Source organism: Calonectris borealis, chromosome 9, assembly GCF_964195595.1.
Source record: "Calonectris borealis chromosome 9, bCalBor7.hap1.2, whole genome shotgun sequence".
NCBI classification, from domain to species: Eukaryota; Metazoa; Chordata; class Aves; order Procellariiformes; family Procellariidae; genus Calonectris; species Calonectris borealis.
The window spans coordinates 20909827-20931413 of record NC_134320.1 but is presented as its reverse complement, the minus strand read 5'-3'; the positions used below and the strand labels follow the sequence as shown (position 1 = coordinate 20931413).

Below are 21587 nucleotides of genomic sequence, written 5' to 3'. Positions count from 1 at the left end.
CTGAGGGAGGACACTGTGAACTTTTTAGTTAATTGTGTCCTATTTGTAGAGTTCGTTGAAGGTGAAAAATTGCTAATGTGTGTTGAAGTTTGTATCATTTTAGCGGTTGCTTTGAGTATGCAGCATAGCCTCTGCTCCCTCCAACGACTTCCTGTTCATGTTTTCCACGCTTTATTGCTTGTTTCATTATATTGAAATCCAGTTCGCCCATGTTTCTCTTGCTATCATTTTGACCTCTGCCAGAAGTAGAGGTTTATAAATTTTTCATTCTTCTAGAACTTCCCTAATTTGATTGAAAGATGTGGGAGCTGGTGGTACTCTTATTTCATGTGTTGCCTAAAAAATGACAGATGAAAGGACTGAGGCAGTAGTGTAAAATGGAAAGTGTGCTCAAAAGTCGTCATTACTGACTAGATGCATATATTCGTTCCTTAATTCTACACTTTTGCTGTTGCTAATTTGAAGCTTTGTTTTTTGTTTCAGCATTTGTATAATCTCAGTTAACTGTCAATTAATTTCTGTCATTTAATAATAAAGCTATAAGAGAGCATTTGTAGGAGTTCTCCGCACTAACCAATGACAGTGTCCTATCTTGGAAAACATTGTAGATGAACTGTGGCTGGAAACCACCATTCTGGAAGGAGACTGCCTTGGTTGTAATACCACTTACAACGTAGGGGTGATAGGATTAAGACAGACTCCTTAGTGCAGTACACCATTTTAGCGATCACTGTAGAGTTCAGGTTGCACTAGTTTAATTTGCAGTTACAGGAGAGAGTTTGTCTGAAGGTGCTTGTTATTCAGGCTTTGTTTCCTGTCAAGCTTAAGACAGGAGAGAAACAGAAGTAGAAGAGTTTTTGTAGGGAAAACAGAAAACTTCCTAGTTGTAGCCAGTTCTAAACAGGCTTGGTGTGCTGCTCCTATACCTTCCTGCAGTGCTGTTGCTCCTTTGAATCCCCAGTTTGCCTGACTGCTGTAGAGCATTGTGCTCTGAACGTAGCCTCCCAGCCTTTCTGCAGCGAGTCCCTTTCCTGAAGATACAAGTGGTTTGTGTGGTGGGCAAGCCTTGCGAGTGTGCGCACACCTAGAGGAGTAGCTACTTTTGTCATTTTGGCAGCGTTTATTCACTGAGGATTAATGTGTGTTTGCAAACAGTACTTGGTATCAAGACTTGCATGCAAAATGGATCTATCTGTTACAACAAAGGTTCTGTGGTGATTTTGTTGTTTTCTTTCTGTTCTGTTGAATACTGAGTAAGAGAACAGAAATTTCATAGAGGAGAGAACTTCCAACAGCTGTTTTATTTAGGCTGTTCTGAAAAATTAGTACATCTTTCTTACGGAAAAGGTTGTAAAGACAGTCACTGCTTACAATGAGCCTGTAAGGCTCTGTGGAGAGATTGCCCTTCAACCTTGGAAATGTCTTTATCAGATAATATAACTCTTAGATACTGTCAAGAGATAAGCGAATCTAAAATTCATTTTCTCCTTCCCCATTTTTCCATATGTTGTCCGCTGGGAAATGTAGTAGTGTATTACACATTAAAAATTATGCTAAAAATTGCCAAATCAAATTTATATTGCTGGCAGTATCAAAGCATAGTTTCTGTGGAGAAAAACTGGATGCTTCCAAATGAATTTAGAGGAAAATGCAGAGGTTAAATTATAGTTTTGTGGCTTGCCCATCTAATTATAGCCATATAACTACTCATTCACTGTGAAGTCAGGTGAAATGAGGTATACGATACAAAGTTTCTTTTAATGTAGTATTCTTGTAAGCTGAAGTTTCTATGAATGCTGGTGGGACCTCTTACAAATTTATTTCTTTTCAGTACAGATCTTTGTGATAATTGTTACACTGATTTTTTTTCTTATAAATGGATTGTAGATTTGATAATTGTGTCTTGATTTTGGAGAAAAAGAATATAATTAGCAATTAATGTCTACCAGAAACTGCTTCAAGATATATCTGTAAGGTATTTTATGTCTGGGGTTTGCTTGTGATAAGTTGCAGGTAATATTTTAAAATGTCTTAAAATAGCATGGAAAAAGTTGTTTTATTCATTACTGATGCTTTGCTTTGCTACTGAATTTTGTTTCTGGGCATTTTACTCAATTATTTCTTCAACATTTAGTTCAAAACTAGATTAATCTTATCTCTATTCCTCTCTTTTTGAAAATAAGTTTGCTATTTGGAAGACTTGCAGCTGTTGCTACAAGGTTTTATTTTTAACATACTGTATTCACAAATAAACTCCCTTTTTTTTTTAATTCATTTCCAGACTGCTGATGCAGTAAAAAAGGCTAGAAGTTACTTGGAGTTCGTGGAGGATTTTATTCAAGTTCCCAGAAATCTTGTTGGTATGTAATACTGCTAAAACTTGGGGAAAGGGAGCCTAGTCAGCATGACTCTGCAAAGAAGATTTAGATGCCAGTATGATATTTGATTTCTCCATTTACGGTAGAAAGTGATTAATCTTTTGAAACTACATGCATCAGGGCATTATTAAGAAATTACATCTATTACTGTTGAATAATACTTTGTCAGGATTTTAACACTTAAAATGGTTTGATCAGACTTGTAAAATCTAATTTAATGGGAATATTTGAAGTTCAGATTCTAGTAAAAAAAAGATTTGCTAAATTGACTACTTAGAAGTGCTGAAACTAAATTCCAGAATTTAATATGGAAGTACTACAGTTGAATTGCAAGAATGACGCAGGAGAATTCTCATGCTTTTGTCCCCTTCTGGGTTCAGATTTGGTAGAGGTGGTGGCCGGGTGGTGTTGAGTTGCCGTATAAATCAGCAGTGCTTGTCAGTCTCATCCTCAGCCTAGAAATGGGCATTTTTCCATGTTTCAGTTTTATGAAGGTACAGCTTTCCAAAACGGGTAAATGCATATTATGGTAGCTTCTGTCTCATAAGGTACCTAAAGGTGGGGTTAATCTCTGTTGCCCTTCAAGAGAAAAAGACGTCTTTCCCTAGTCCAGTCTTCACAGGGTACTTCCTCCGTTTCCCGCATTCTGCTTCTCTTAGCTTGCTTCTTGTGCTCTGGCAGCTTCCTACCCTACATTACCAGCTCACAGGCAATGCAAGTATGAAGGGAGTGTTAAGAGTGCAGGTGTTGTACCTGATTCAACAGCAGTTTAGATTATTCAAAGCAGAAATTAAAAACTGTGCTTTAACCTCCTATGGTTTTGGGCTTAGAGATTGCAAATTATAGACTACATAATTTAAATAATTCATGTGCAATCTCCTAAAAATTAGACTTTCAAGGTTTTACAACTTGAGCGAGTTAAGGTGTAGTGTTGTCGTTTGGTTTTTTTTTTTCAATAGGACCTCTGCAAATTATGTATCTGATGCAGCTTGGTGATTCTCTCATCTACCAAATGTTAAAGCTTGTTTTAACATTCAGCAAATTAGTTGTTAGTTTGTACATGAACACATTTTTTTCTGTAATCTCATTCAGCAAACCTAGTTGAACCAAGGAACTTCGCTAAATCTAATGTTTTACAAATTGAGGTTTTGGGGGGGTTTGGATAGCATCCTACCTAATGTGAATATACCCATATAGGAATCATGGCACTAGTCATAGTAATGCATTTAACTGAAAATGCCGCTTTTAAACAATTACAGTACCAATTTATGATGACGACAGACATCTTGACCAAATCACCTATGGTCATATATGTAAGCAGACATATATTTAGCTGTGCTTTATGAAGACACCCAAGTTAAAAGAAGTGTAGTGATCATTAATGACTCAAATTGAAGATACTGCACTATGCCCAATGCATTTCTTTCTGTACCCATAGAGGAGAGTGCCATGTACTGAATTGCCAGTTTCAGCTACTGAAGCTCCTTGGGACTGAGGACTTTTCCCCAAATACTGACTAACCGTTATCCATAGAAAAATGTTTAACACTGTAATGAGTGTAGTTTAGTTTAGTAGTAGTAACAGGATCACTGTGCAAAATGAAATTGTAGGCATACAGAATGATTAGCTGTAGCATGTTTTTTTTTTAAGACAAAAAGATACCAAAAAACCCTGCTGCGCTATTTGAACTGTTGAGAAAAGGAAACAATTTTTAATGCTTTTTGCACTTTACTTTGTATCATGTTGATACCTGCTGTAAAGAATGTTCTTTATGGAGTATTCTGTCACACACTTTTGGCTGTTACACCCTTTTTCAGAAGTTCTACCTTTCTTTGCTCATAATTTAAACATAGATGTTTTTAAGTGCCAGATATCTGTAGCTGGGATGAAGAAATGTTTCTGCATAACTTTAGTTTAAGGCAGAGCTAAAATCTTTTAGTAAGGGTGCAAAGGAGTCACTGTTTTTTGAGATTTCAACATAAAAGTTCTGAAGAACCTTTTGGTTTAGATTCCACACATGATCTCCAAATAAATATTTCAAAGGTAGTATGGGAAGTATGGGTAGTTCTCATGTTTGTTGTAAAGGCAAAATTAATTTTCAGAAAACAATTATGTAGTTTTTTACTTTTTTTTTTTTTTTTAAGAGGCTCCCAACAAATGTATATTGAATATGCCTGTCAAAATGTCAGGAAAGATTGAATAAACTTAAAGTAGGCATTTGCGAAACTTATGTGTCATTTTACTCTTAGCCTGGTTCTATTTGAAACTTGTGTGTAGTGGTGATCTTTATCAATACTTGTCATTCTATGCATATATATATATAGAGAGAGAGAGAGTTTAATTTTGGAAGTCTTCATTGCTTTCTTCTGGCACAGTGTGGGGTTTTCTTTGGGTTTTTTTGTACCCGTGTGAAGTAAGAGAAAACTTTGAAACAAAGTGAAGAGTAAAGGAGAGTCAGGTGGTTGTTACAATTATGTTATACATAAATATGAAGAAACCCATTAAAATACTTTGCACACGGGTGCAAAATTAACCATTCTTGCCCTCTGAAGGAAAAGTTATTGGAAAAAATGGAAAAGTGATTCAGGAGATTGTAGACAAGTCTGGAGTCGTCAGGGTGAGAATTGAAGGAGATAATGAAAATAAACTGCCCCGTGAAGATGTAAGTACTTTATTCTTTCTTCCTATGATTAGGATTTTATTTTCAAAACCAGCCATTGTTGAATCTTTTAACAGAGAATGTGTAGGAAAAAACATGCAGAAAGTGAGAATTTCTGGGGCGTGACTCAAATGAGTTAAAGTGCTACCTCACAGCGTCAAGAATGGGATTACTGTTTCATTTCTGCATCATTACACAGTTTATAAATACAGCCTTCGTGGCCTGGGCATCCTTTTTTTCATGGCCAACCTCTAATGGTGGTGATGTCCATGTTACAAAAACAGGGTGTCTGTGATTTGGGTAGATTCTAGGATAGATGCTTGTGGATATTTAACAAAGCCAGTTTTATAACTTTTCTGTGAGTATAGAGAGAGCAATTTTTAAGGTTTTTTTCAGACTGGAATCTTGCAGTAAATTTTACATGAAACAATTCAAGAAAGGTTTTTTGCTGCTGAGGCAAGACTTTTTTTTTTTTAAAATCTTTCTCCTATATGTACTTTAGCTGCATAACTAATTTGGGATTGATAGTGTTAATAGTGTTCACATATTTTAAATATATGAGAACATAAGCTAAAATCTTCTAAAGCTGCTTCATTTTATAAAGTTGGTTTAATTAACCACTGGACCCTTCTTGGTAAACTGTGGATGCTTCTACACACCTACTGTGATAAACACAGCAATTTCGTTGTGTGTGGCGTAATATAAACACTGTATGTCGTTACCTCAACGGCCAGAATAGGTTGTTGGGAAAGCTGGATAGTCCTAAGTCCTTAACATGTAAGCCCCTACCCTCACCCCAGTTTGAGCTACGTCTAGTGCATCTTTGCAGCCCAAGATCCAATTACTATCTGTGCTTGTTTAGCTCACATTTGTAATTTAAGAACTTTTTTTTTTTTAGAATTTAAATAGAAAGAATTGTTTTGATGGTAATGTTTTTCCTGAAAATAAGATTTGACATTTTGTTTCTGTAGGGAATGGTACCGTTTGTATTTGTTGGTACTAAAGAAAGCATTGGAAATGTCCAGGTTCTTTTAGAATACCACATCGCGTATCTAAAGGTAAGTGTATTTCAGAAGAAAGAGGAAACTTTGGTTGAAGTAACAGAATTTTTGAGTAACAACTTCAGTAGGATTTGCAGTTGTAAACAGATCCTCTGAGTATCGGGATTTGAGGTTTGGGGCCTTGCACCCACCCCTTGCCCACAGGTGTTATGGAGGCCTTCAGATACATTATCACGGTTACTTGGTACTGTTGGTGTTGAAAGGATTGGACTGTAAAGAACGCTGTTTTAAGTGGCATTTGAGAAGTAATATGCAATTTTTTTTGTCTGTTAACATTCTGTTGTTCTGAGGTTAATGCTCTGTTGGGGTAGGATGGAATTTCTAATAGTAACACACTAATCTTATGTCATATTAGAACAGTTACCCATTTAGATTCGTTGGCTTCGTATGGAGTTGTGATGTTGACTTAACAGAATTAATGAATGAATTTGAATCATGTTACTTTGTCGGTTTGCTTTTTTAAAATTTGTCTAGAAAACATGTGGTGAAGTGTAGCTAAGAAAGGTAATAGTAGTCTTAGAGTCTTTCAGCATGGTGATTTAAGAGAAAGGTTTTAGATTTCTTCCAAAACTCAGAGATTGCAGAACTCAGTTGAATTTTGTTATTTGCAGTCACCTTCAAGGTGGTGTTAACTCTCCCAGAGGAATGCTGGTTTTTAAGATCACTGCATAGATGATGGTATTTTCTGAGGGGAAAGAACATTTCTTTATCAGCAATTTTTTTTCTTTCCTTTTATTTAGGAGGTAGAACAACTAAGGCTGGAAAGGCTCCAGATTGATGAACAGTTGCGTCAGATTGGTATGGGTTTCAGACCTTCTTCTGCTAGAGTTCCTGAAAAAGAAAAGGGTTATACAACTGATGAGAGCACCCTCTCCTCAGTGCAAGGTTCCAGATCCTACAGCGGAAGAGGGAGAGGCCGCAGAGGCCCCAATTACACATCTGGTTACGGTGAGTTTTCTTGAGCACCTGTTGACTAGTCCTCAGTATACTTTTGAATCTATAACTGTCTCTAGATTTCTTTGTGTTGAGCGTAATTGAGTGAAGGCAGGGTTGAAAATTTAGAATTGCCATTTTATTTTTTACACAGCTCAAAACACCTGATTAGATTTACATTCTTGTTGAAGTTAAGTTTTAAATTGAAAAAATGAGCAAACCGAACTCTGGTAAGATCTCGTCTTTCAACAGTAGTAGTTATATCATACAAAGCTGGGAAAGAGAAAGAGCTACAGATACTCTTCAGGAGACACAAGTGAAAAAAAGATTGGAATTAGCATTATCTGTTTTGATTGAGGAGGAGGAGAAAAAACGCTTGATTGTCATCATGGCCATCTTATGAACATATTTTTGAAAAGTAAAGCAAAATAATTTAAAATGGCAACAGCACAAAATCCTGTTTTTTCCAACTTGGTCAGGAACTAACTGGATTTGTTTAAGATGTAGTGAGATACTCTGGTGTATTTTTAAATTAACAAGGAACTGCTATTCAGTTGCCTAGAGGTGTGCATGTCCATGGAGACAGTCTGCATTTGAATATAGACGTATTTCACAAAGAAACATAGATGCTCCTGTAAACAGAAAAAAAAAATATTTATTCAACACAGTAAATTACCCTTGATCATCTACACGTAGCTCACTTCTGTTACAAAATCAGACAAGTTCTTTTGGATTTTATAGTCTGTCACTGACTGTGGCTTCTAGGATCATGCCGTGTGGGTCAGGTTGATTCTGATGATAATGCTAATGTTTGTAACTTTGGTTTTTACTATTTTCCAATGAATTGTTTGACTGAACTGTAATGAAAGTTGTTTAGTTTGTTTGTATAACCAGACTTCCATTGGGAAAACTGCCCCCCCCTTCCCCCCCCAAATGGCAAGAATTTCCTGTTAGAGCCATATGGGTCTAAATTTCTTTATTCCAGAATGGTTAGTAGGGAGAGTTCCTGGATGTTTAAAATAAATAGTAGGTGTTGAATTTTTAAGTAGTAAAAAGCTGTGTGGGTTTGGTTAGCTCAGAGATGGTGGGATATTATGGATGCTATTTAATATAAACAGTTAAATTGTTCAAGCAGCATTACAACAGCCAGAAGAGGTTGCTTAGCAACAGCCATCAGCTATAAAGTTGTCCTTGGGAATTTCAGAGAAGTTGCCTAGAAACTGCACCAAATGCCTGCAGTGTATGCACAAAGAGAGGAAATACTGTTTAATCCTTGATTTATCTGTGTACATAAATTACAGTTTTGGTAATCTTTGAGCCCTTATTTCTCAAGTTATTACAAACAAACTTAGGTTGAGAATCTTAGAAACTTAGGTAATTTACATTCTATCTATATTTTATATGTGCATATATTTTTATATATGAGTGTATATATATAATTATATATACATTTATATACTTTTATAAGTATATATTAATAAACTTATTTAACTCATATATTTATACATTTTGTATGTGTGTATATATATAAAAAACACATATATGTAGATATAACCAGCCATGCTGGTTGGAAGAGTTCTATGAGAATCTGAAACCAGAATATAATCCCAAGTAAATTTCATATTCATTTCCAATTTTCTTTTCCTTCTTGTACAAGGTACAAACTCTGAGCTCTCTAATCCCTCTGAAACAGAATCTGAGAGGAAAGATGAACTTAGTGACTGGTCCTTGGCAGGAGAAGATGACAGAGAAAGCAGACATCAACGTGACAATAGACGACGTCCTGGAGGACGAGGACGTAGTGTATCTGGAGGTCGTGGGCGTGGTGGACCTCGTGGTGGCAAGTCATCCATTAGCTCTGGTAGTGTGTTTCAAATGTATTTTGAATTTAGTTTTTGTTCCTGACAATTTTCTGTATAACCTCTTACTATTTTAAAATACTCCATTTTTACATTTAGATCCTAATACATTGGGATTTCAATAGAGTTCAGTGATAGTTTCTTGTTATACGCTATGTTGTTAGATTTTTATTCGTTTATCTTCTGCTCACGTTGATCTTCATTTCCTTCCTCTACTACACACGCATAATAATGATATTATCTTAAGTTTATAAATCTTCGGGATGTTACCTATGGCTGCCTTCTGAGTTAAGCTTATGTTTAGATACAGAATGAGAGAGGAAATCATAGAATGGAAGTTATCTTCTATTTTATCAGAATTTGACTGCTAATTCATAACACTTCAAGAGTGTTGGAAGTACCATGCTGCTATGAAGTGAAAGGTATATTTTGCACATTTAGCAGTTTTGAGTAAAAGTTCTTTCAATGTCACCTTGGAAATCTTTGTGATGAAATAATACAAGTGCCTGTGGTGGGTGCCTCAGAAAATGTACTGTTGGATTAGAGTCAGAGAGGAACCAATATGAAAGCATAAATACTGTAGTTCTGTGTATTACACTTTTTCACAAGGTTGCTTTATATTTTGAAACTTTCAAACACAGATGTAAGTCAGCCTGGAAATTAAATTATATGTAACTACAGTATCTTAGGTGGAAACTTTTTGTTTGTTTAGTGCTTAAAGATCCGGACAGCAACCCTTACAGCTTGCTTGATAACACAGAGTCAGACCAGACTGTGGATACCGATGCTAGTGAATCGCACCACAGTAGTAACCGCCGCAGGAGGTCACGCCGGCGAAGGACTGATGAAGATGCTGTTCTTATGGATGGAATGACAGAGTCTGATACAGCTTCTGTTAATGAGAATGGTTTAGGTATGTAAACAGTTGAATGATAGTCCCAGAACAAGCCAAGAAAAAATGTGTTGTCCATGTAAATGTAGTGAAACGCTTGTTCATTTTTGTTAGTGATGAATCGTTGTTCTGTTAAAGGTTGCTGTCTGATTAAAGAAAGACTTCCTCCGTGGCTTTGCCATGGAATCTTCTGTTTACTGAGCTCCACTAGTATTTTCATATGCCTCTTTTTGTAAAAACTGTCTGACGGAGACACCAAAGACTAACTTGTCGTTGCCCATTAGTACTGCTCTTTTCATAGAAACAGTACTGCTGGATCAGCATTCTGTTTTCTCCTTGGTAACCTCAGTCTCAGTGTAGGGAAGCTACTTAAGTAGCTGTTAATTTGTCTTTTATCTAGCTTCTGCTTAAGTACTTTTCCCTCAGTAAATTCTCTTGATACTCACTGGGACAAGAATATAATCTGTTGCTTAATAATGTAGGAAAAAACCTCTTCTTTCATGGGTTATGTGGCTAAAATTTGACATATGGTTACTTATTTAATAAATGAAATCTGAGGTCATGAAGCATATGCCTAAATGTTTTAATGAGCCAAGAGCAAAAAAGTAAAATCTAGCTTTTGCATTATTGTGTATGCTTTCGGTATAAAATTATGTTTTTCTTTTAGCCTGTCTCTTTAACAGAAGCCATTTTAAATGCCCCATGCTGAAACTGCTGAAGAATTTACTTATTTATTTTATCATCAGAAATAGTTGATGGTAAACTTTGCAATTGCAGATGATAGTGACAAAAAACCCCAGCGACGCAATCGTAGCCGCAGGCGTCGCTTCAGGGGTCAGGCAGAAGATAGACAGCCAGGTAATTCGAGTGGAGCTGTGGGTAATCTCAGGTCAAAAGCATGAGAGAATGTTGTGTCTGCTGTTTTACATATAGCTGCATAATATGAAAAGGTTACTCAATAACTAATAAGACTACTAGATAAAGATGAAAGACATTTCTTCTACTAGGAGAACTTATGAAAGTTCTTAATCTGTCTAATGAAACTAATTTATAATGTCTAACTTTTTGCTTGGACATACAAGTTACGCTTCTGATCCAGTTCTCACTGAAGTCAGTAGCCAAACTGCTGTTGACTTCGGTGGTCCTGGATCAAGACAAAGGTGAAGGTTCGTGATCCGCACCCCCTTGCCTCTGTGCACTTGCACTGAATGTGACACAACCTTTTCAGCACTGGCTGAGAAGCCAAGAGTTGGAATGGCAGGATGTGAGGGAACTCACATGGGATCTGCCAGTCCCGTGCCTGTATCAAACTGCTGCTGTCAGTCCTCGGCTTGTGTGAATATTTGTAAGCCATCTACAAATTGAGGGTGGGAAGGAGGAGGAATTTAAATGAAATTGCATGTTTCCAATTTTTTGTTGTTGTGGCTTGTTGCATTTCTTTTGTGTGTACTAACACTTGAAATGTTAAAGGTGAACTAGCTAATTTCCAATATAATGCCCTATTTAGAAAACGCTTGTTACATACTTGGCGCAAGGTGGTAACAGAAGGTCTTCTAGATTGACAGGTTCAAAATTTCACCCATATTTGTCTTCCTATATCTGTGGTGCTCATACAGCATTTGGTTAAGAAGAAAAAAGTTGTTGCATTATACTAAAACTTGGGGGAAGGAAAAAAAACCAAACACCCCACCCCCCTAAAAAAAAAAAGACCAAACCCAAAGTAACCCATTACTTCTCAACATTCTAGTTTTGTAACAGTGATACGCGTTTACAAAGGGGCGGAAAAAGTAAAAATGGATTTCAGCTTTTCCTTCTAAGAAACTAATTTCAGCCAGCAACACAAAGAGATGTTAGTCATCTCTACAAAAGCTATGATATTTTTCTTCTAAATCTAAGTATTCTGAGAAAAAAACAAAAGTTCTCAAACAACATTTCTTAGTTTTTTCTTGTTGATGTCTTTGTTCAAGATACCATTTTCAGTTTGCATAATAAATACTTTTAAATACTACAGTAAGAGCATTGGTAGTTAGTTATACTGTCTTTGTGAAAAATGCTCTAATAAATTTAATCTCTTCATAAATACTTAGTAAATGTATAGTGAGTGAGATTAAGACAGAAGGACTCCCCTCCCCACCCCCACCCCCCCCGCTAACAATGTACTTCAGTCATTTAGTTGTATTATTTCATTTACATTGGTAGACGTTTTGGGTTCCTACTACATATATGAATATTAAGAATTGGTGTCTTACCCTGTGCGCATAAAACACGCTTCATCTTTACATTAGAGGAGTTGGGTACAGAACCTCATTTTAGAGAAATAATTCTCCTTGTGCAGCAACTCACTTGGTCTTGACAATGATGTAAGGACCCAGTTGTAAGAAGTCCAGTTACTGTAACAGAAAGTTCATGTGCGGTACTTCCTGTTCTGATGTAGGTTTCGTGCACAATCATTCCTAGATCCAGAAAAATAGTTCACCTGAATGCACGATATACTAAATATAATTGACTGTGCTGTTCAATAGATAATGCTTGCCAACTCTAACGTGCTCTAGCTCATCAAAGATACAAGTGTATCTTTAAATGTGTAGTACTGTGTATTCTAAAGATAGAACTGACTCTCAATTGGTGTGGTTACAAGAGGGCGGGATAAGACAAAACCAGGCCCCAAGAACATGTGCTGAGGTGGTGAGAAGAAAAGAGGTCAGAAAACCCCTGGCCGGCATCCAGTAAGTGTAGCTGTAACAGTGCAAACATGGCTGTCCTGCTTTTGAGTACGGGCTCGCTCACACAGAGCCGCTTCAAGTGTCTGTACGCACACCACAATTAATCCACCCACCCAGAAGCCAGAGTTAACTGTGTGGATTGCATTTTGAATACCAGGAGGAGGGCGAGTTCTCTTGCCAGTTGCTTCATGAAGTAACAAAGATTTGAATGCTGCTTTATCGTAAGTGATACCATACTCTGAACCTCCCCCAATTCTTTTCATATTTTAACTTGCTTTCATTTCATTAGTGTGAAATTCTTCACTACTCGAGCTAGAAAATCCAAATGACAGACACAGTCTGTAGTGTAAAGAGACTGCAGTCTGATCTCTTCAAACCCCGTACAGAAAGCCCTTATTTTCCAATTAAATTTACAATTGGAGCAAAATTACTATTTTATTAATGTTAAGATTCCACCTTCAGATCATTATGTTACCACTGATTTTAGTGAAACTTGTATTTAACAACAGCAACAAATTGATCCTTGCTATGTAGTTGATACCTGTAAGTGTGAAGGCCTTTTGTGAGATGTCTCCCAGTTATAGCATTACTTGTACAGAAAAGACATATGAAGCTTAATGCTAAATTAGACTTCTGATGTGAGCATCACTGTAACTTTTTTCCTTGAACAGTAACAGTAGCTGATTATATATCGCGAGCTGAATCTCAAAGTAGACAGAGAAACCCTCCAAAGGAGACACTAGCCAAAACCAAGAAAGAAACGGTAAGATTTTTTTTTTTAATGCATTGGATTTTTTTTTCCTCTTCCCTTGCAGCAAAACAGTAAAGGAATGCTTCATTTAGATTGCCCTCATTTGACGACAAATGCATTTCAGTTTAAGAATAAATCATTAAAAGCAAAAATGGCCCAGAACTGACATTGACTCGTAGACTATCATTGCAGACTTTAGTGACCAAGTGTAATGCTCAAATTAAGTCTTTATGCATTTTAAAATATTACACTTACTAATGTAGCATTATGTAATAAAATGTGAAAATTATCCATGGATGAGAACTAATCCTTAAAACACTTTATAAATAGAGGGTACGAGGTGGCATGTTTAGTGACTTGTACAAACTGTTTTAGAAAGAATTAATGTTACAAAGATTATAGATTTGAGATCTGTTCTCCTTAAAGGATCAGAATGGCATTACATATCGTAAAAAATAATATTCAGAATATTCTGAATAAAGCAGAATACATTTACTTCTAAAGTAACATTGAACTTACTGCCACAAGTTATGTTTGAGTTTAGCAAAATAAGAAAGATGCATTGCTTTATGATTAACAAAATCTATTCTTACTATAGACTTTGAAAGGGGTGTACATACTCAGCTTTTCAGTTAACTTCTTCATTGGCTTAGAAAAATTGAAATTGTGAAAATAAACCATTCTGGGTATGCTGCGCCAGGGTTACCTTGGCATGATTTCCTCAGAAGTATCCTATAAATGACACGGTAAGCAACAGGATGCTGCTCTAAGTGATAGGATACTGGTGCAGACAGACAAGAGGTGTTTCCTATTGCAAAGTTGCTGTGTGAGTCAGAGGGAAATTTAGATTACTCTCTATATATTTTTATGGAATTTTTAATATTACCCTGTTTTTGTTTTTGCAAGGCAAAAGATGCAATTGATGAAAACAGCCCTTCTGAAAAGGCAGTGAACGGTCCCGCTACAACTTCTGGGGATGAGCCTTCTAAACTACAGCACAGTCCTGATGAGAAGAAAGTTACTGTTCAAGAGGATGGAAATAATCAGGAAGAAGCAGTGCTGAATGGTGTTTCATAAACTGAAGTTCCTAGTTTACAGTTCTTTTACATTACATTTAAAATAGTGCTTGTATAAGCTTGCCAAAGATAGAATATGGATCGCCAGTCTTGACACCGCACTTTCAGTTCCTCCATTTTGGAATACAGAAAGGGGAGGGATCCTGAAGAAATCATATGTTAAACATACTTTGACACCTACTGTGTTATAAATATATCATCAGATGTGCCTTGAGATAGTATATGTAACATTTAAATAAACAAAATTGCTGGCTATAGGAAATGTTATTTTGTTTTCAAAATATGGCAGAGATGTGAGGGGGATCCCTAACATAATACTCTTTATGAAAGCATTAGCTGCTTTTGTTACATTTTTAATAATATGCAACCACTTCTTCACCTGAGGAATACTAGAAAGAAATGCAGTCTAAAATATTTTGCACTGAAATGTAATTTCTCCATTAGTTTAGTCTGGAAACTGGTCTGTTTTAATACATGTTTTTTAAATGCTGTATGTAGAGGAAAAATCTGCAGACCACTGGAATACATTTGTTAAATTCTCATAATCTGCAGGGATACTGGGTGACATTGGCAGTGACTGTTCTACATTGAGGCTTTGTTTGGTTTATTTATTAAACTGTACAGTATTTAAAAATCAAACATAGCTTTAGTTAACACTAAGCTGAATTAGTCATGTCCATTAAGACATAACCTGAACTACTGAAAAGATCAATTTCCAGAAAGTTTATTCTGTATAAACTACATATGTTAGTCCTTAGTAGAGTATTTTTATTTTTGTTTTGGTTGTTTGATGTGCAATATGTTTTTTTTGTATGCTGGTAGTAAAAGAAAATAAACTTTGATCTTCCATCTGTTGACTGTTTCTATCAGAAATTCAAATTACTATTGACTTTAAGGTTTTCAAGCTGTTAACACTAACAATTGAAACTTACTTGCAAGGCAGCTTGAACCTTTTCTAATGTGCTAATCTTCCATTCTTTAAGGTGATGATGTAAAACATCAGTTAACAAGTCTGAAAACAGCCTTTTTATCTTGGAGAATCACCTAACCCGACTAACATATATAGGAATTAATGCAGATGTAGTTTTTAATCGAGATGTTGGAAGCATGAGGGTTGGACTTGATGATCTTAAAGGTCTTTCCAACCTAAACAAATCTATGACATGCTAACCCATCTTTTCAGGCACATGAGCAAGAGCAATGAAGCAGAAAGCACAGGTGTGGAAAAACATCTGGGTAGCAAGGAGATGTTGCAAGAAGTTGGAGCAAACGGGTAGTGCTGAAGTTGTGCTGACTTGAAAGAAAAAAATTGTCTTACCTGATTTCATCAGAAGTGAATAAGGACAAAAACAAGTATTCTGAACCACCTGTGACTCCAGCTGCTATACCTGATACAGCTACAAGAGAGTTGTACCAGCTAGGTTTGGGTATGTATTTCATTTAAGGTGATGCGCAGTTTTTAGTATGACTTAAGTGTTGGCACTCATCGACAGTGTTCCCTTCGAAGTGTGCACAAGCACGTCAACTGATAAGGCAGCCACAAGAGTGGAGAAAATTTAAACAGGGAAGGAAAAAAACAAGCTATGTTTAAAAAGACAGTATTACCTGGCAGAGAAAAACTTAAGTACAGTAACATTCTGCATATGCCTTGAAATATGCATACTCTGGAACTGCTGCACAGCAATGTTCCAGCTGTTTTCTTCACCCCACTTTAAAATCTGTAGTAAAGCAAAGTTATCCCTCTCTCTGTATAGGTTCTAAACGTTTTCTATTTCATACTCCTGTTACTGATTTGACCCTTCTGAAGGCACAGAACTCTTCCTTTAATACTTACTAAGTGACCTATAACTAGTCTACAGAAATGGAGCCACACGCAGAGGATGCAGGAGGACGTAAGTCATGTAAGTACATGACTCTGAAGTAGAGGCTTGTCAGTTCTGGAAAGACGAAAGCTGTGTTACCCGTTGTATTTACGAACAGATGAGTGTAACTATCACATGTGCTGTACAGCGGTTTTACTGTAGTTGCAGAAAAACTGGCAAGATTCTTGGAGTATGACACAACTCTTTGGCCCTAATTCACATACTTACAAAGACATCTGCTGGGGTATCTTAGGCTTCGTGCAGTGTGATAAATCCAGCTCAGGTATCTTCAGTGGCTTACGTAAAGAGTTCCTGCTTCTTAATTACTATTATGTGAATTCTAACTTCGTAGTGTAAGATAATGTCTAGAACTACAGTACTTATATTACAAATTTCAAATTTATTAAATGCTATAAAATCCATTAAAAACTGAAAGTTACTAAAAAATCTGGGACATTCCAGACCCATCAGTAACACTTAACCTTGTTCTCAACCAACCTTGCTTTTCACAAGGCAAAGACAACTGAGTGCATTATTTCCTATACTTTATTTCTTCAGTCAGAGACAACCACACATCTGTCCCATTTCTTCCCGTCAAATAAATCCTCTTGATTTTTTCCACCCCCTCCCCAAACCAGTTCGTCATGCTAACTTTGGCATATGGAAGAACAGCAGCATGAACTTTAAACATAACTAGTTTAACAACAAGTAGGTAACAGCATGTAAGTCTACCTGTATCTGGTAACATGCACTGGCCAAACCAAGTTATTACTCTTTTACACTGAAAATATTTCTGAGTGGCAGATTTTGCTGCTTAATAAAGAACAGCTGTGAAAAAAAACTTTAAGCCTCACTTCCTCACACGTTTCCCCAAAAAGTGACTAAGTGAGTAGGAAGGGAAAGACCTCCCTGGATTTGTATTTCCAGCTTCATTTATATTGAGTCAAAGGCTGACATTAGAACTTTTCTTAAACCATTTATCAAAAATAATCATTTGCATGGACAAACCCTGTGATTTTCTCTCTCATTCATTTTTTAGCTTGGTCTTCCAGCAAATCTTTAGCTTCATTGATTTTGGCTGCTACATATGGAGAGCCACCTAGAAGAAAGATAACGTCATGTCACATCAGATGAAAAAAAGACTTTCTGTGTTACTAATAATGCCACAGTACACAGGAAAAAAAGTGAGAGTATGGTCTGAAAGTTACTCAAGTTAAAGAACAAAGTGCATTACACGTACAGTCACGGCAGTAGCTCATTCCTGTTCGGTTGCTTTTAGTTGCTGTACCAATGCACTAGTTCAGTTTTTAACATGACGTACAAATGACTTACAAAGATACCGAAACGGAATCCACAATGCAAATTCACTGAAATTCTAACTGACCATGAGGTGCAAAGATCTATAGCCTATTTGTAGCATGTGTACCATTTACTAGTTCTGGAATTACTCTATTTAACTGAAGCTTAATTTAACTTATTTAGGTCATGTAAAACACATGAAATGCTCCTAGCAGTCTTTTAGGTTCTGCATATATTCAGTAAAGTTAATTTGAAGTTAACATCCGCTAGATATTATCTACAAAAGGCATATCCCAAGGATTATTTTGGATTTTGGTGCGTAAAAGTAAAGTAATGAAGTTCAACAGTCGCTTTAAAGGAAGCCATTTTACCTTTTAAGTGAGGACTAAAAAGTTAAATGCCAAGCACTAACACATGACTCTGACTCCCTGAAGTAAACGGTACTTAGAACAGGTATAGGTGCATCAAGTTATCAACTTTAAGCATAAATAGATTCTGAGCCTTCAGAGTACCACAAACAGAAATATTTCATAGTTTAGTGTCTTCAACAGACGCAGAAGGCTCAATACCTGCCATTTATGGTGAATTCCCAATGCATTCAAATGAACTCAGACTCACATGGTACGAGGCGCACAAATAAGACTCCGGTCTTTCATCTAAAATTAAGGCGATTTTAAGTCTCATTTTAACAAATCGTATTTTAATCTGGTATGCACAGAAGATAGAGCAAGTAACAACCTGACCTGCTGAATCTGTCTGCTTGCTCTAGAGCATTCAAACACAAAAATAACGCTCCAAAACCATAAGGATTAAGGCAACCTAAAATTTCTTTTCACTCGGGATTTTCTGGGGTTTTTTTAGAGCTGAGATAGTCATATGTCAGTCACTTCTTCCCTACACAGTTCTATTAACCTGTGTTAAAAACACATCTTAATTAATCAGTGTGACTTAATTTACTTACCCTTATCTGGATGATTCAGAAGCATGATCCGTCTATGGGCTTCTCGAATTTTACTTCTGTTGGCTGTAGGGCTTTAAAGGAGAAAAACTGACTTAAGGGAACTTCATAAAATCCCCCGTATCTTTAAAAGATGTCTTAGAACAAGCAAGCAGTCTGTCTTATCCATATACTCTTTGGCTTACATGTATGTTTTTCTTTTCCTATTATTGATGCGTAGCATGTAAGTCCTGGAGAGGATTTCTAAGGTTTTTCCAAAATACTGTATGCTGAAGAAGACAAGCTATAGCAGTCTAATATGGTGGGGGAGATTCACACAGTTGAAAACAAACAGAACTATGTTGTAACATAGTTATAGGGACAACTTCCTAAAGGCTGGAGAAAAAAAATAAAAGAAAATTTGCTCTTGATTTATTTAAAAAGAACCAAACCAAAACAAAGCAACAAACTGTTTGCATACAAACTTCACAGCTGGAAGTTGCTTTCAAACAGAAATGGTTCCTATTCTGCATCTTATTAGATAAATTCGTGTGTTTGGTCTTAAGTCTTTTTAAATTTTGGCAGAGATAGTTACCATACTCATACCTAAGATATTCTAGAAGTGATGAATTTACTCCACATGCAAGAATTGGGCTTGCAGCACCTTCACACTGCATCCATCTGGAATTCACCAGCAGTGACAGGAAGCACAGGCAAACAGCACGACCGTGTTCCCCATACTGAGTAAACCCCAGGGCTTCTTGAAAATGGTATCTTTACCTGGACCTGCACATGGCTTTTGGGCGTGCTAGGGACTTGCAGATGTATGGAAGTCCAGCTAGAGTTAGCTTTAAGCAAGCTAATATGCAGCAAAGAATCCCAAATAAGTACAGAAAATCCTGAAAGGCTGCTTCGTATGTCCTGACTTGGCAGTGACATTTCCAGGGGAAGCTGGGCATAGGACAGTTTTAAGCATTGAGAATTACGTCCTTTTCAAACCAGGTCAGCAACTAGGTAACACCATAGCCTCCTTTTTACCTTTCATTTCTAGTAAATTCCCTTTTACCTCACTCCTAGTATTAAAGCTGCTTCTCGTTTAGTCATTTTGGGTTCAAATCCACCTCTGTAATAACCACTGAAGGCCTGAAAGAGAAAACATGTTAGTTAAAAAACCACTAATTTTTAAGTTTATCGGTTAAGACAACTCACTATTGCTTTAGTAGCTGCTAAGCTTTTAGTCTGTAAGACTACTGCGAAGCCTCTTTTGCGCTTGTAATAAGAAATTCAGTTGAAGTAGAGCATCATTATTTAAATGAGTACTTAAACTTGTGAAAACAAGTTCTCTATTAGTCAACCACCACCAGAATCGCTGAGATTGTCTGTTATTACTGACAAAATTATGTTTAGTATTAGAAGAAAATACAGCAATGCTATACAGAGACCATAGTTTGTAGTTATTTCACCAAGTAAACTTTTAAATAAAAAGATGCTACTGATAAAACAAAAACTTACAGGTTTTGGTAGATTCTGAAGTGCTTGTTTTACTTGTGGTTCCATTTGCTTCATAGCTTTTAGTGCATAGCGACCTTAAAGAAATCAATGTTGAACAAGGCTAAGTATAAAGTTTCATAAAGATTTAGCAATTCAGTGCAACTGGTAACCTGTGGATTAGAAAGTGGAATAAAATTTGGGGGGACATGAAGTAAGAACTTTGATCTTTTGTTTAATTATAGCCGTGCTTCTCAATACAGGCTCTCCCAAAAGAGTGTCCTGTATCAGCTATTAAACTACCTTAAAACTCATCAGTACTGAAGCAGGCAATGGTAAGTACAACTGAGCGTTCAGCATCCTCCCATCATCCACAAACCTGCAAATCCAGCTGCCGCTATGGTCAGGCCAACCGCCACCATTGTACTGGCCTACACAGGGAAGACATAAAGTATTTGTTTACCAAAGGCAAAGAAAAAAAGCCCACCGCCCACCTCTACAGCGAGTCGGACAAATATATACGTTGAAAACAACATGACGAGGGGAAAAGCGGTCACGATACGATTTACTTCGGCCACTCTACGTGACGGCAGGGGCACAGCGGGAGCCGCGCAGCCCAGGAGAGGCGGGAACCCCCAGCCGTGGGAGACGAGGGAAAGCCAGCCCGGCAGCACCGTCCCGCTCGGCCGCCCCGCTTTAACCCCGGAGGCACCGGGGCCGAGGCAGGAGCCAACGGCCCCGCCGCGGCCTGTGCAGGGCAGCGCCCTCCCCGCGCGGCCCAGGGCACCGGGCACCACGGCCGGGCCGGGCCAAGGACAAGCCGAGCTCCTCGGCCCGAGGGAGGGCTTGGGAGCCGCCGGTCCAGACGTAAGCGCCCCCCGGCTCTTACAGCGAGACCCGCCGGGCCCGGGCCCGGGCCCGGGCCCCCGACCGCACTCACCATGGCCGCCCCCGCCCCAGGCCCGCGCACTGGCGGCCGCCGGGCCGAGCTCGCGGAGGGCCCCGGCTCGCCGTACGGCACCGGACCGGCCGCAAAGCTGCCGCCGGCTGTCGTAAAGCGGCGCGGGGCGGGAAGGGAGCTGCGGACACCGCCCCGGGGCAGGCGGGCGGGGCGGCCCGGGACGGGGACAGAGCCCGGCGGGGCGGGAGGGTCCGGGGGGGCAGAGCCCGGCAGGCGGCAGGGGACGGGGCGGGCAGAGCCGGCCGGGGGTGCTGCCTGCGGTGGCAGGGGGCGCGGCAGGACGGCGGGAGCAGCTCGGTGGGCGCAGGCGGGAGTGGAGCGGGGGCAGCCAGCGGGAACCTTTCCCTGAGGAAAGTGTCATCACCTCGGCCTGGGGGACGGCTGGAGACCTCCGGTCCTGTGCAGTGCGCGGCGGCCTGCCGGCATGGCGCGGCCCGGCACGGAGATGGCACTGGTGGGTGTCACAGAGATGCGCTCTGGCAGGGGCCTGCCGTTGGCCTCTTGTGATGGCTGCAAGAGGAACAGAGCGGAGTGTTACGGCGTTATGAAGATGATAGTACAGATCTTATTCTTGATGTAAATGAGCGATTTCGTTCCTGATCTAGAGCCTTCTGGCACACCATAGCAGTTTTTCTTTCATCCCATTTTTCTTGTCTTTTACTCTAGCAATTCGCTCCCCCTCTCTGACCATCCCATTTTCCTGTGAGC

General features: G+C 38.4%; 2 protein-coding genes and 1 long non-coding RNA gene across 12 annotated transcripts in view; 1 reads left to right on the top strand and 2 right to left on the bottom strand.

The window, feature by feature from the left end:
• FXR1 (FMR1 autosomal homolog 1) overlaps positions 1 to 15181 on the top strand; it is a 38779-nt gene extending 23598 nt beyond the window's left edge. For 3 of the 6 annotated variants that reach the window (XM_075157319.1, XM_075157324.1, XM_075157323.1), the window contains 9 exons: positions 2282 to 2360; positions 4931 to 5040; positions 6009 to 6095; positions 6839 to 7046; positions 8689 to 8892; positions 9603 to 9803; positions 10560 to 10640; positions 13177 to 13268; positions 14163 to 15181. In XM_075157319.1, the coding sequence (XP_075013420.1) occupies positions 2282 to 2360; positions 4931 to 5040; positions 6009 to 6095; positions 6839 to 7046; positions 8689 to 8892; positions 9603 to 9803; positions 10560 to 10640; positions 13177 to 13268; positions 14163 to 14333 (1233 nt within the window). In that variant the 3' untranslated portion in view covers positions 14334 to 15181. The remainder of the gene's footprint in view (positions 1 to 2281; positions 2361 to 4930; positions 5041 to 6008; positions 6096 to 6838; positions 7047 to 8688; positions 8893 to 9602; positions 9804 to 10559; positions 10641 to 13176; positions 13269 to 14162) is intronic. The other 3 variants (XM_075157320.1, XM_075157322.1, XM_075157321.1) reach the window with 3 other exon arrangements.
• On the bottom strand, positions 6904 to 13177 carry LOC142085422 (uncharacterized). Its single transcript, XR_012674671.1, has 2 exons — positions 11308 to 13177; positions 6904 to 7663 (listed from the first exon to the last, which is right to left on the bottom strand). It is a non-coding gene; the product is annotated as an uncharacterized LOC142085422 (long non-coding RNA).
• Positions 15182 to 15836: 655 nt separating the features above from the next.
• Positions 15837 to 21091, bottom strand: DNAJC19 (DnaJ heat shock protein family (Hsp40) member C19). Of its 5 annotated transcripts, XM_075157327.1 has the most exons (7): positions 20859 to 20960; positions 20298 to 20349; positions 19943 to 20016; positions 19497 to 19573; positions 18455 to 18525; positions 17203 to 17293; positions 15837 to 16269 (listed from the first exon to the last, which is right to left on the bottom strand). In XM_075157327.1, the coding sequence occupies exons 1-6, from the start codon at positions 20859 to 20861 to the stop codon at positions 17223 to 17225; spliced, it is 348 nt and encodes a 115-aa protein (XP_075013428.1). In that variant the 5' UTR covers positions 20862 to 20960; the 3' UTR covers positions 15837 to 16269; positions 17203 to 17222. The 5 variants fall into 5 exon arrangements, with proteins under 5 accessions (XP_075013428.1, XP_075013427.1, XP_075013429.1 ...); XM_075157326.1 differs by lacking the exon at positions 15837 to 16269 and having other exon boundaries at positions 16575 to 17293; positions 20859 to 21091; XM_075157328.1 differs by lacking the exon at positions 15837 to 16269 and having other exon boundaries at positions 16575 to 17293; positions 19943 to 20091; positions 20222 to 20349; positions 20859 to 20961.
• Positions 21092 to 21587: the final 496 nt, after the last annotated feature.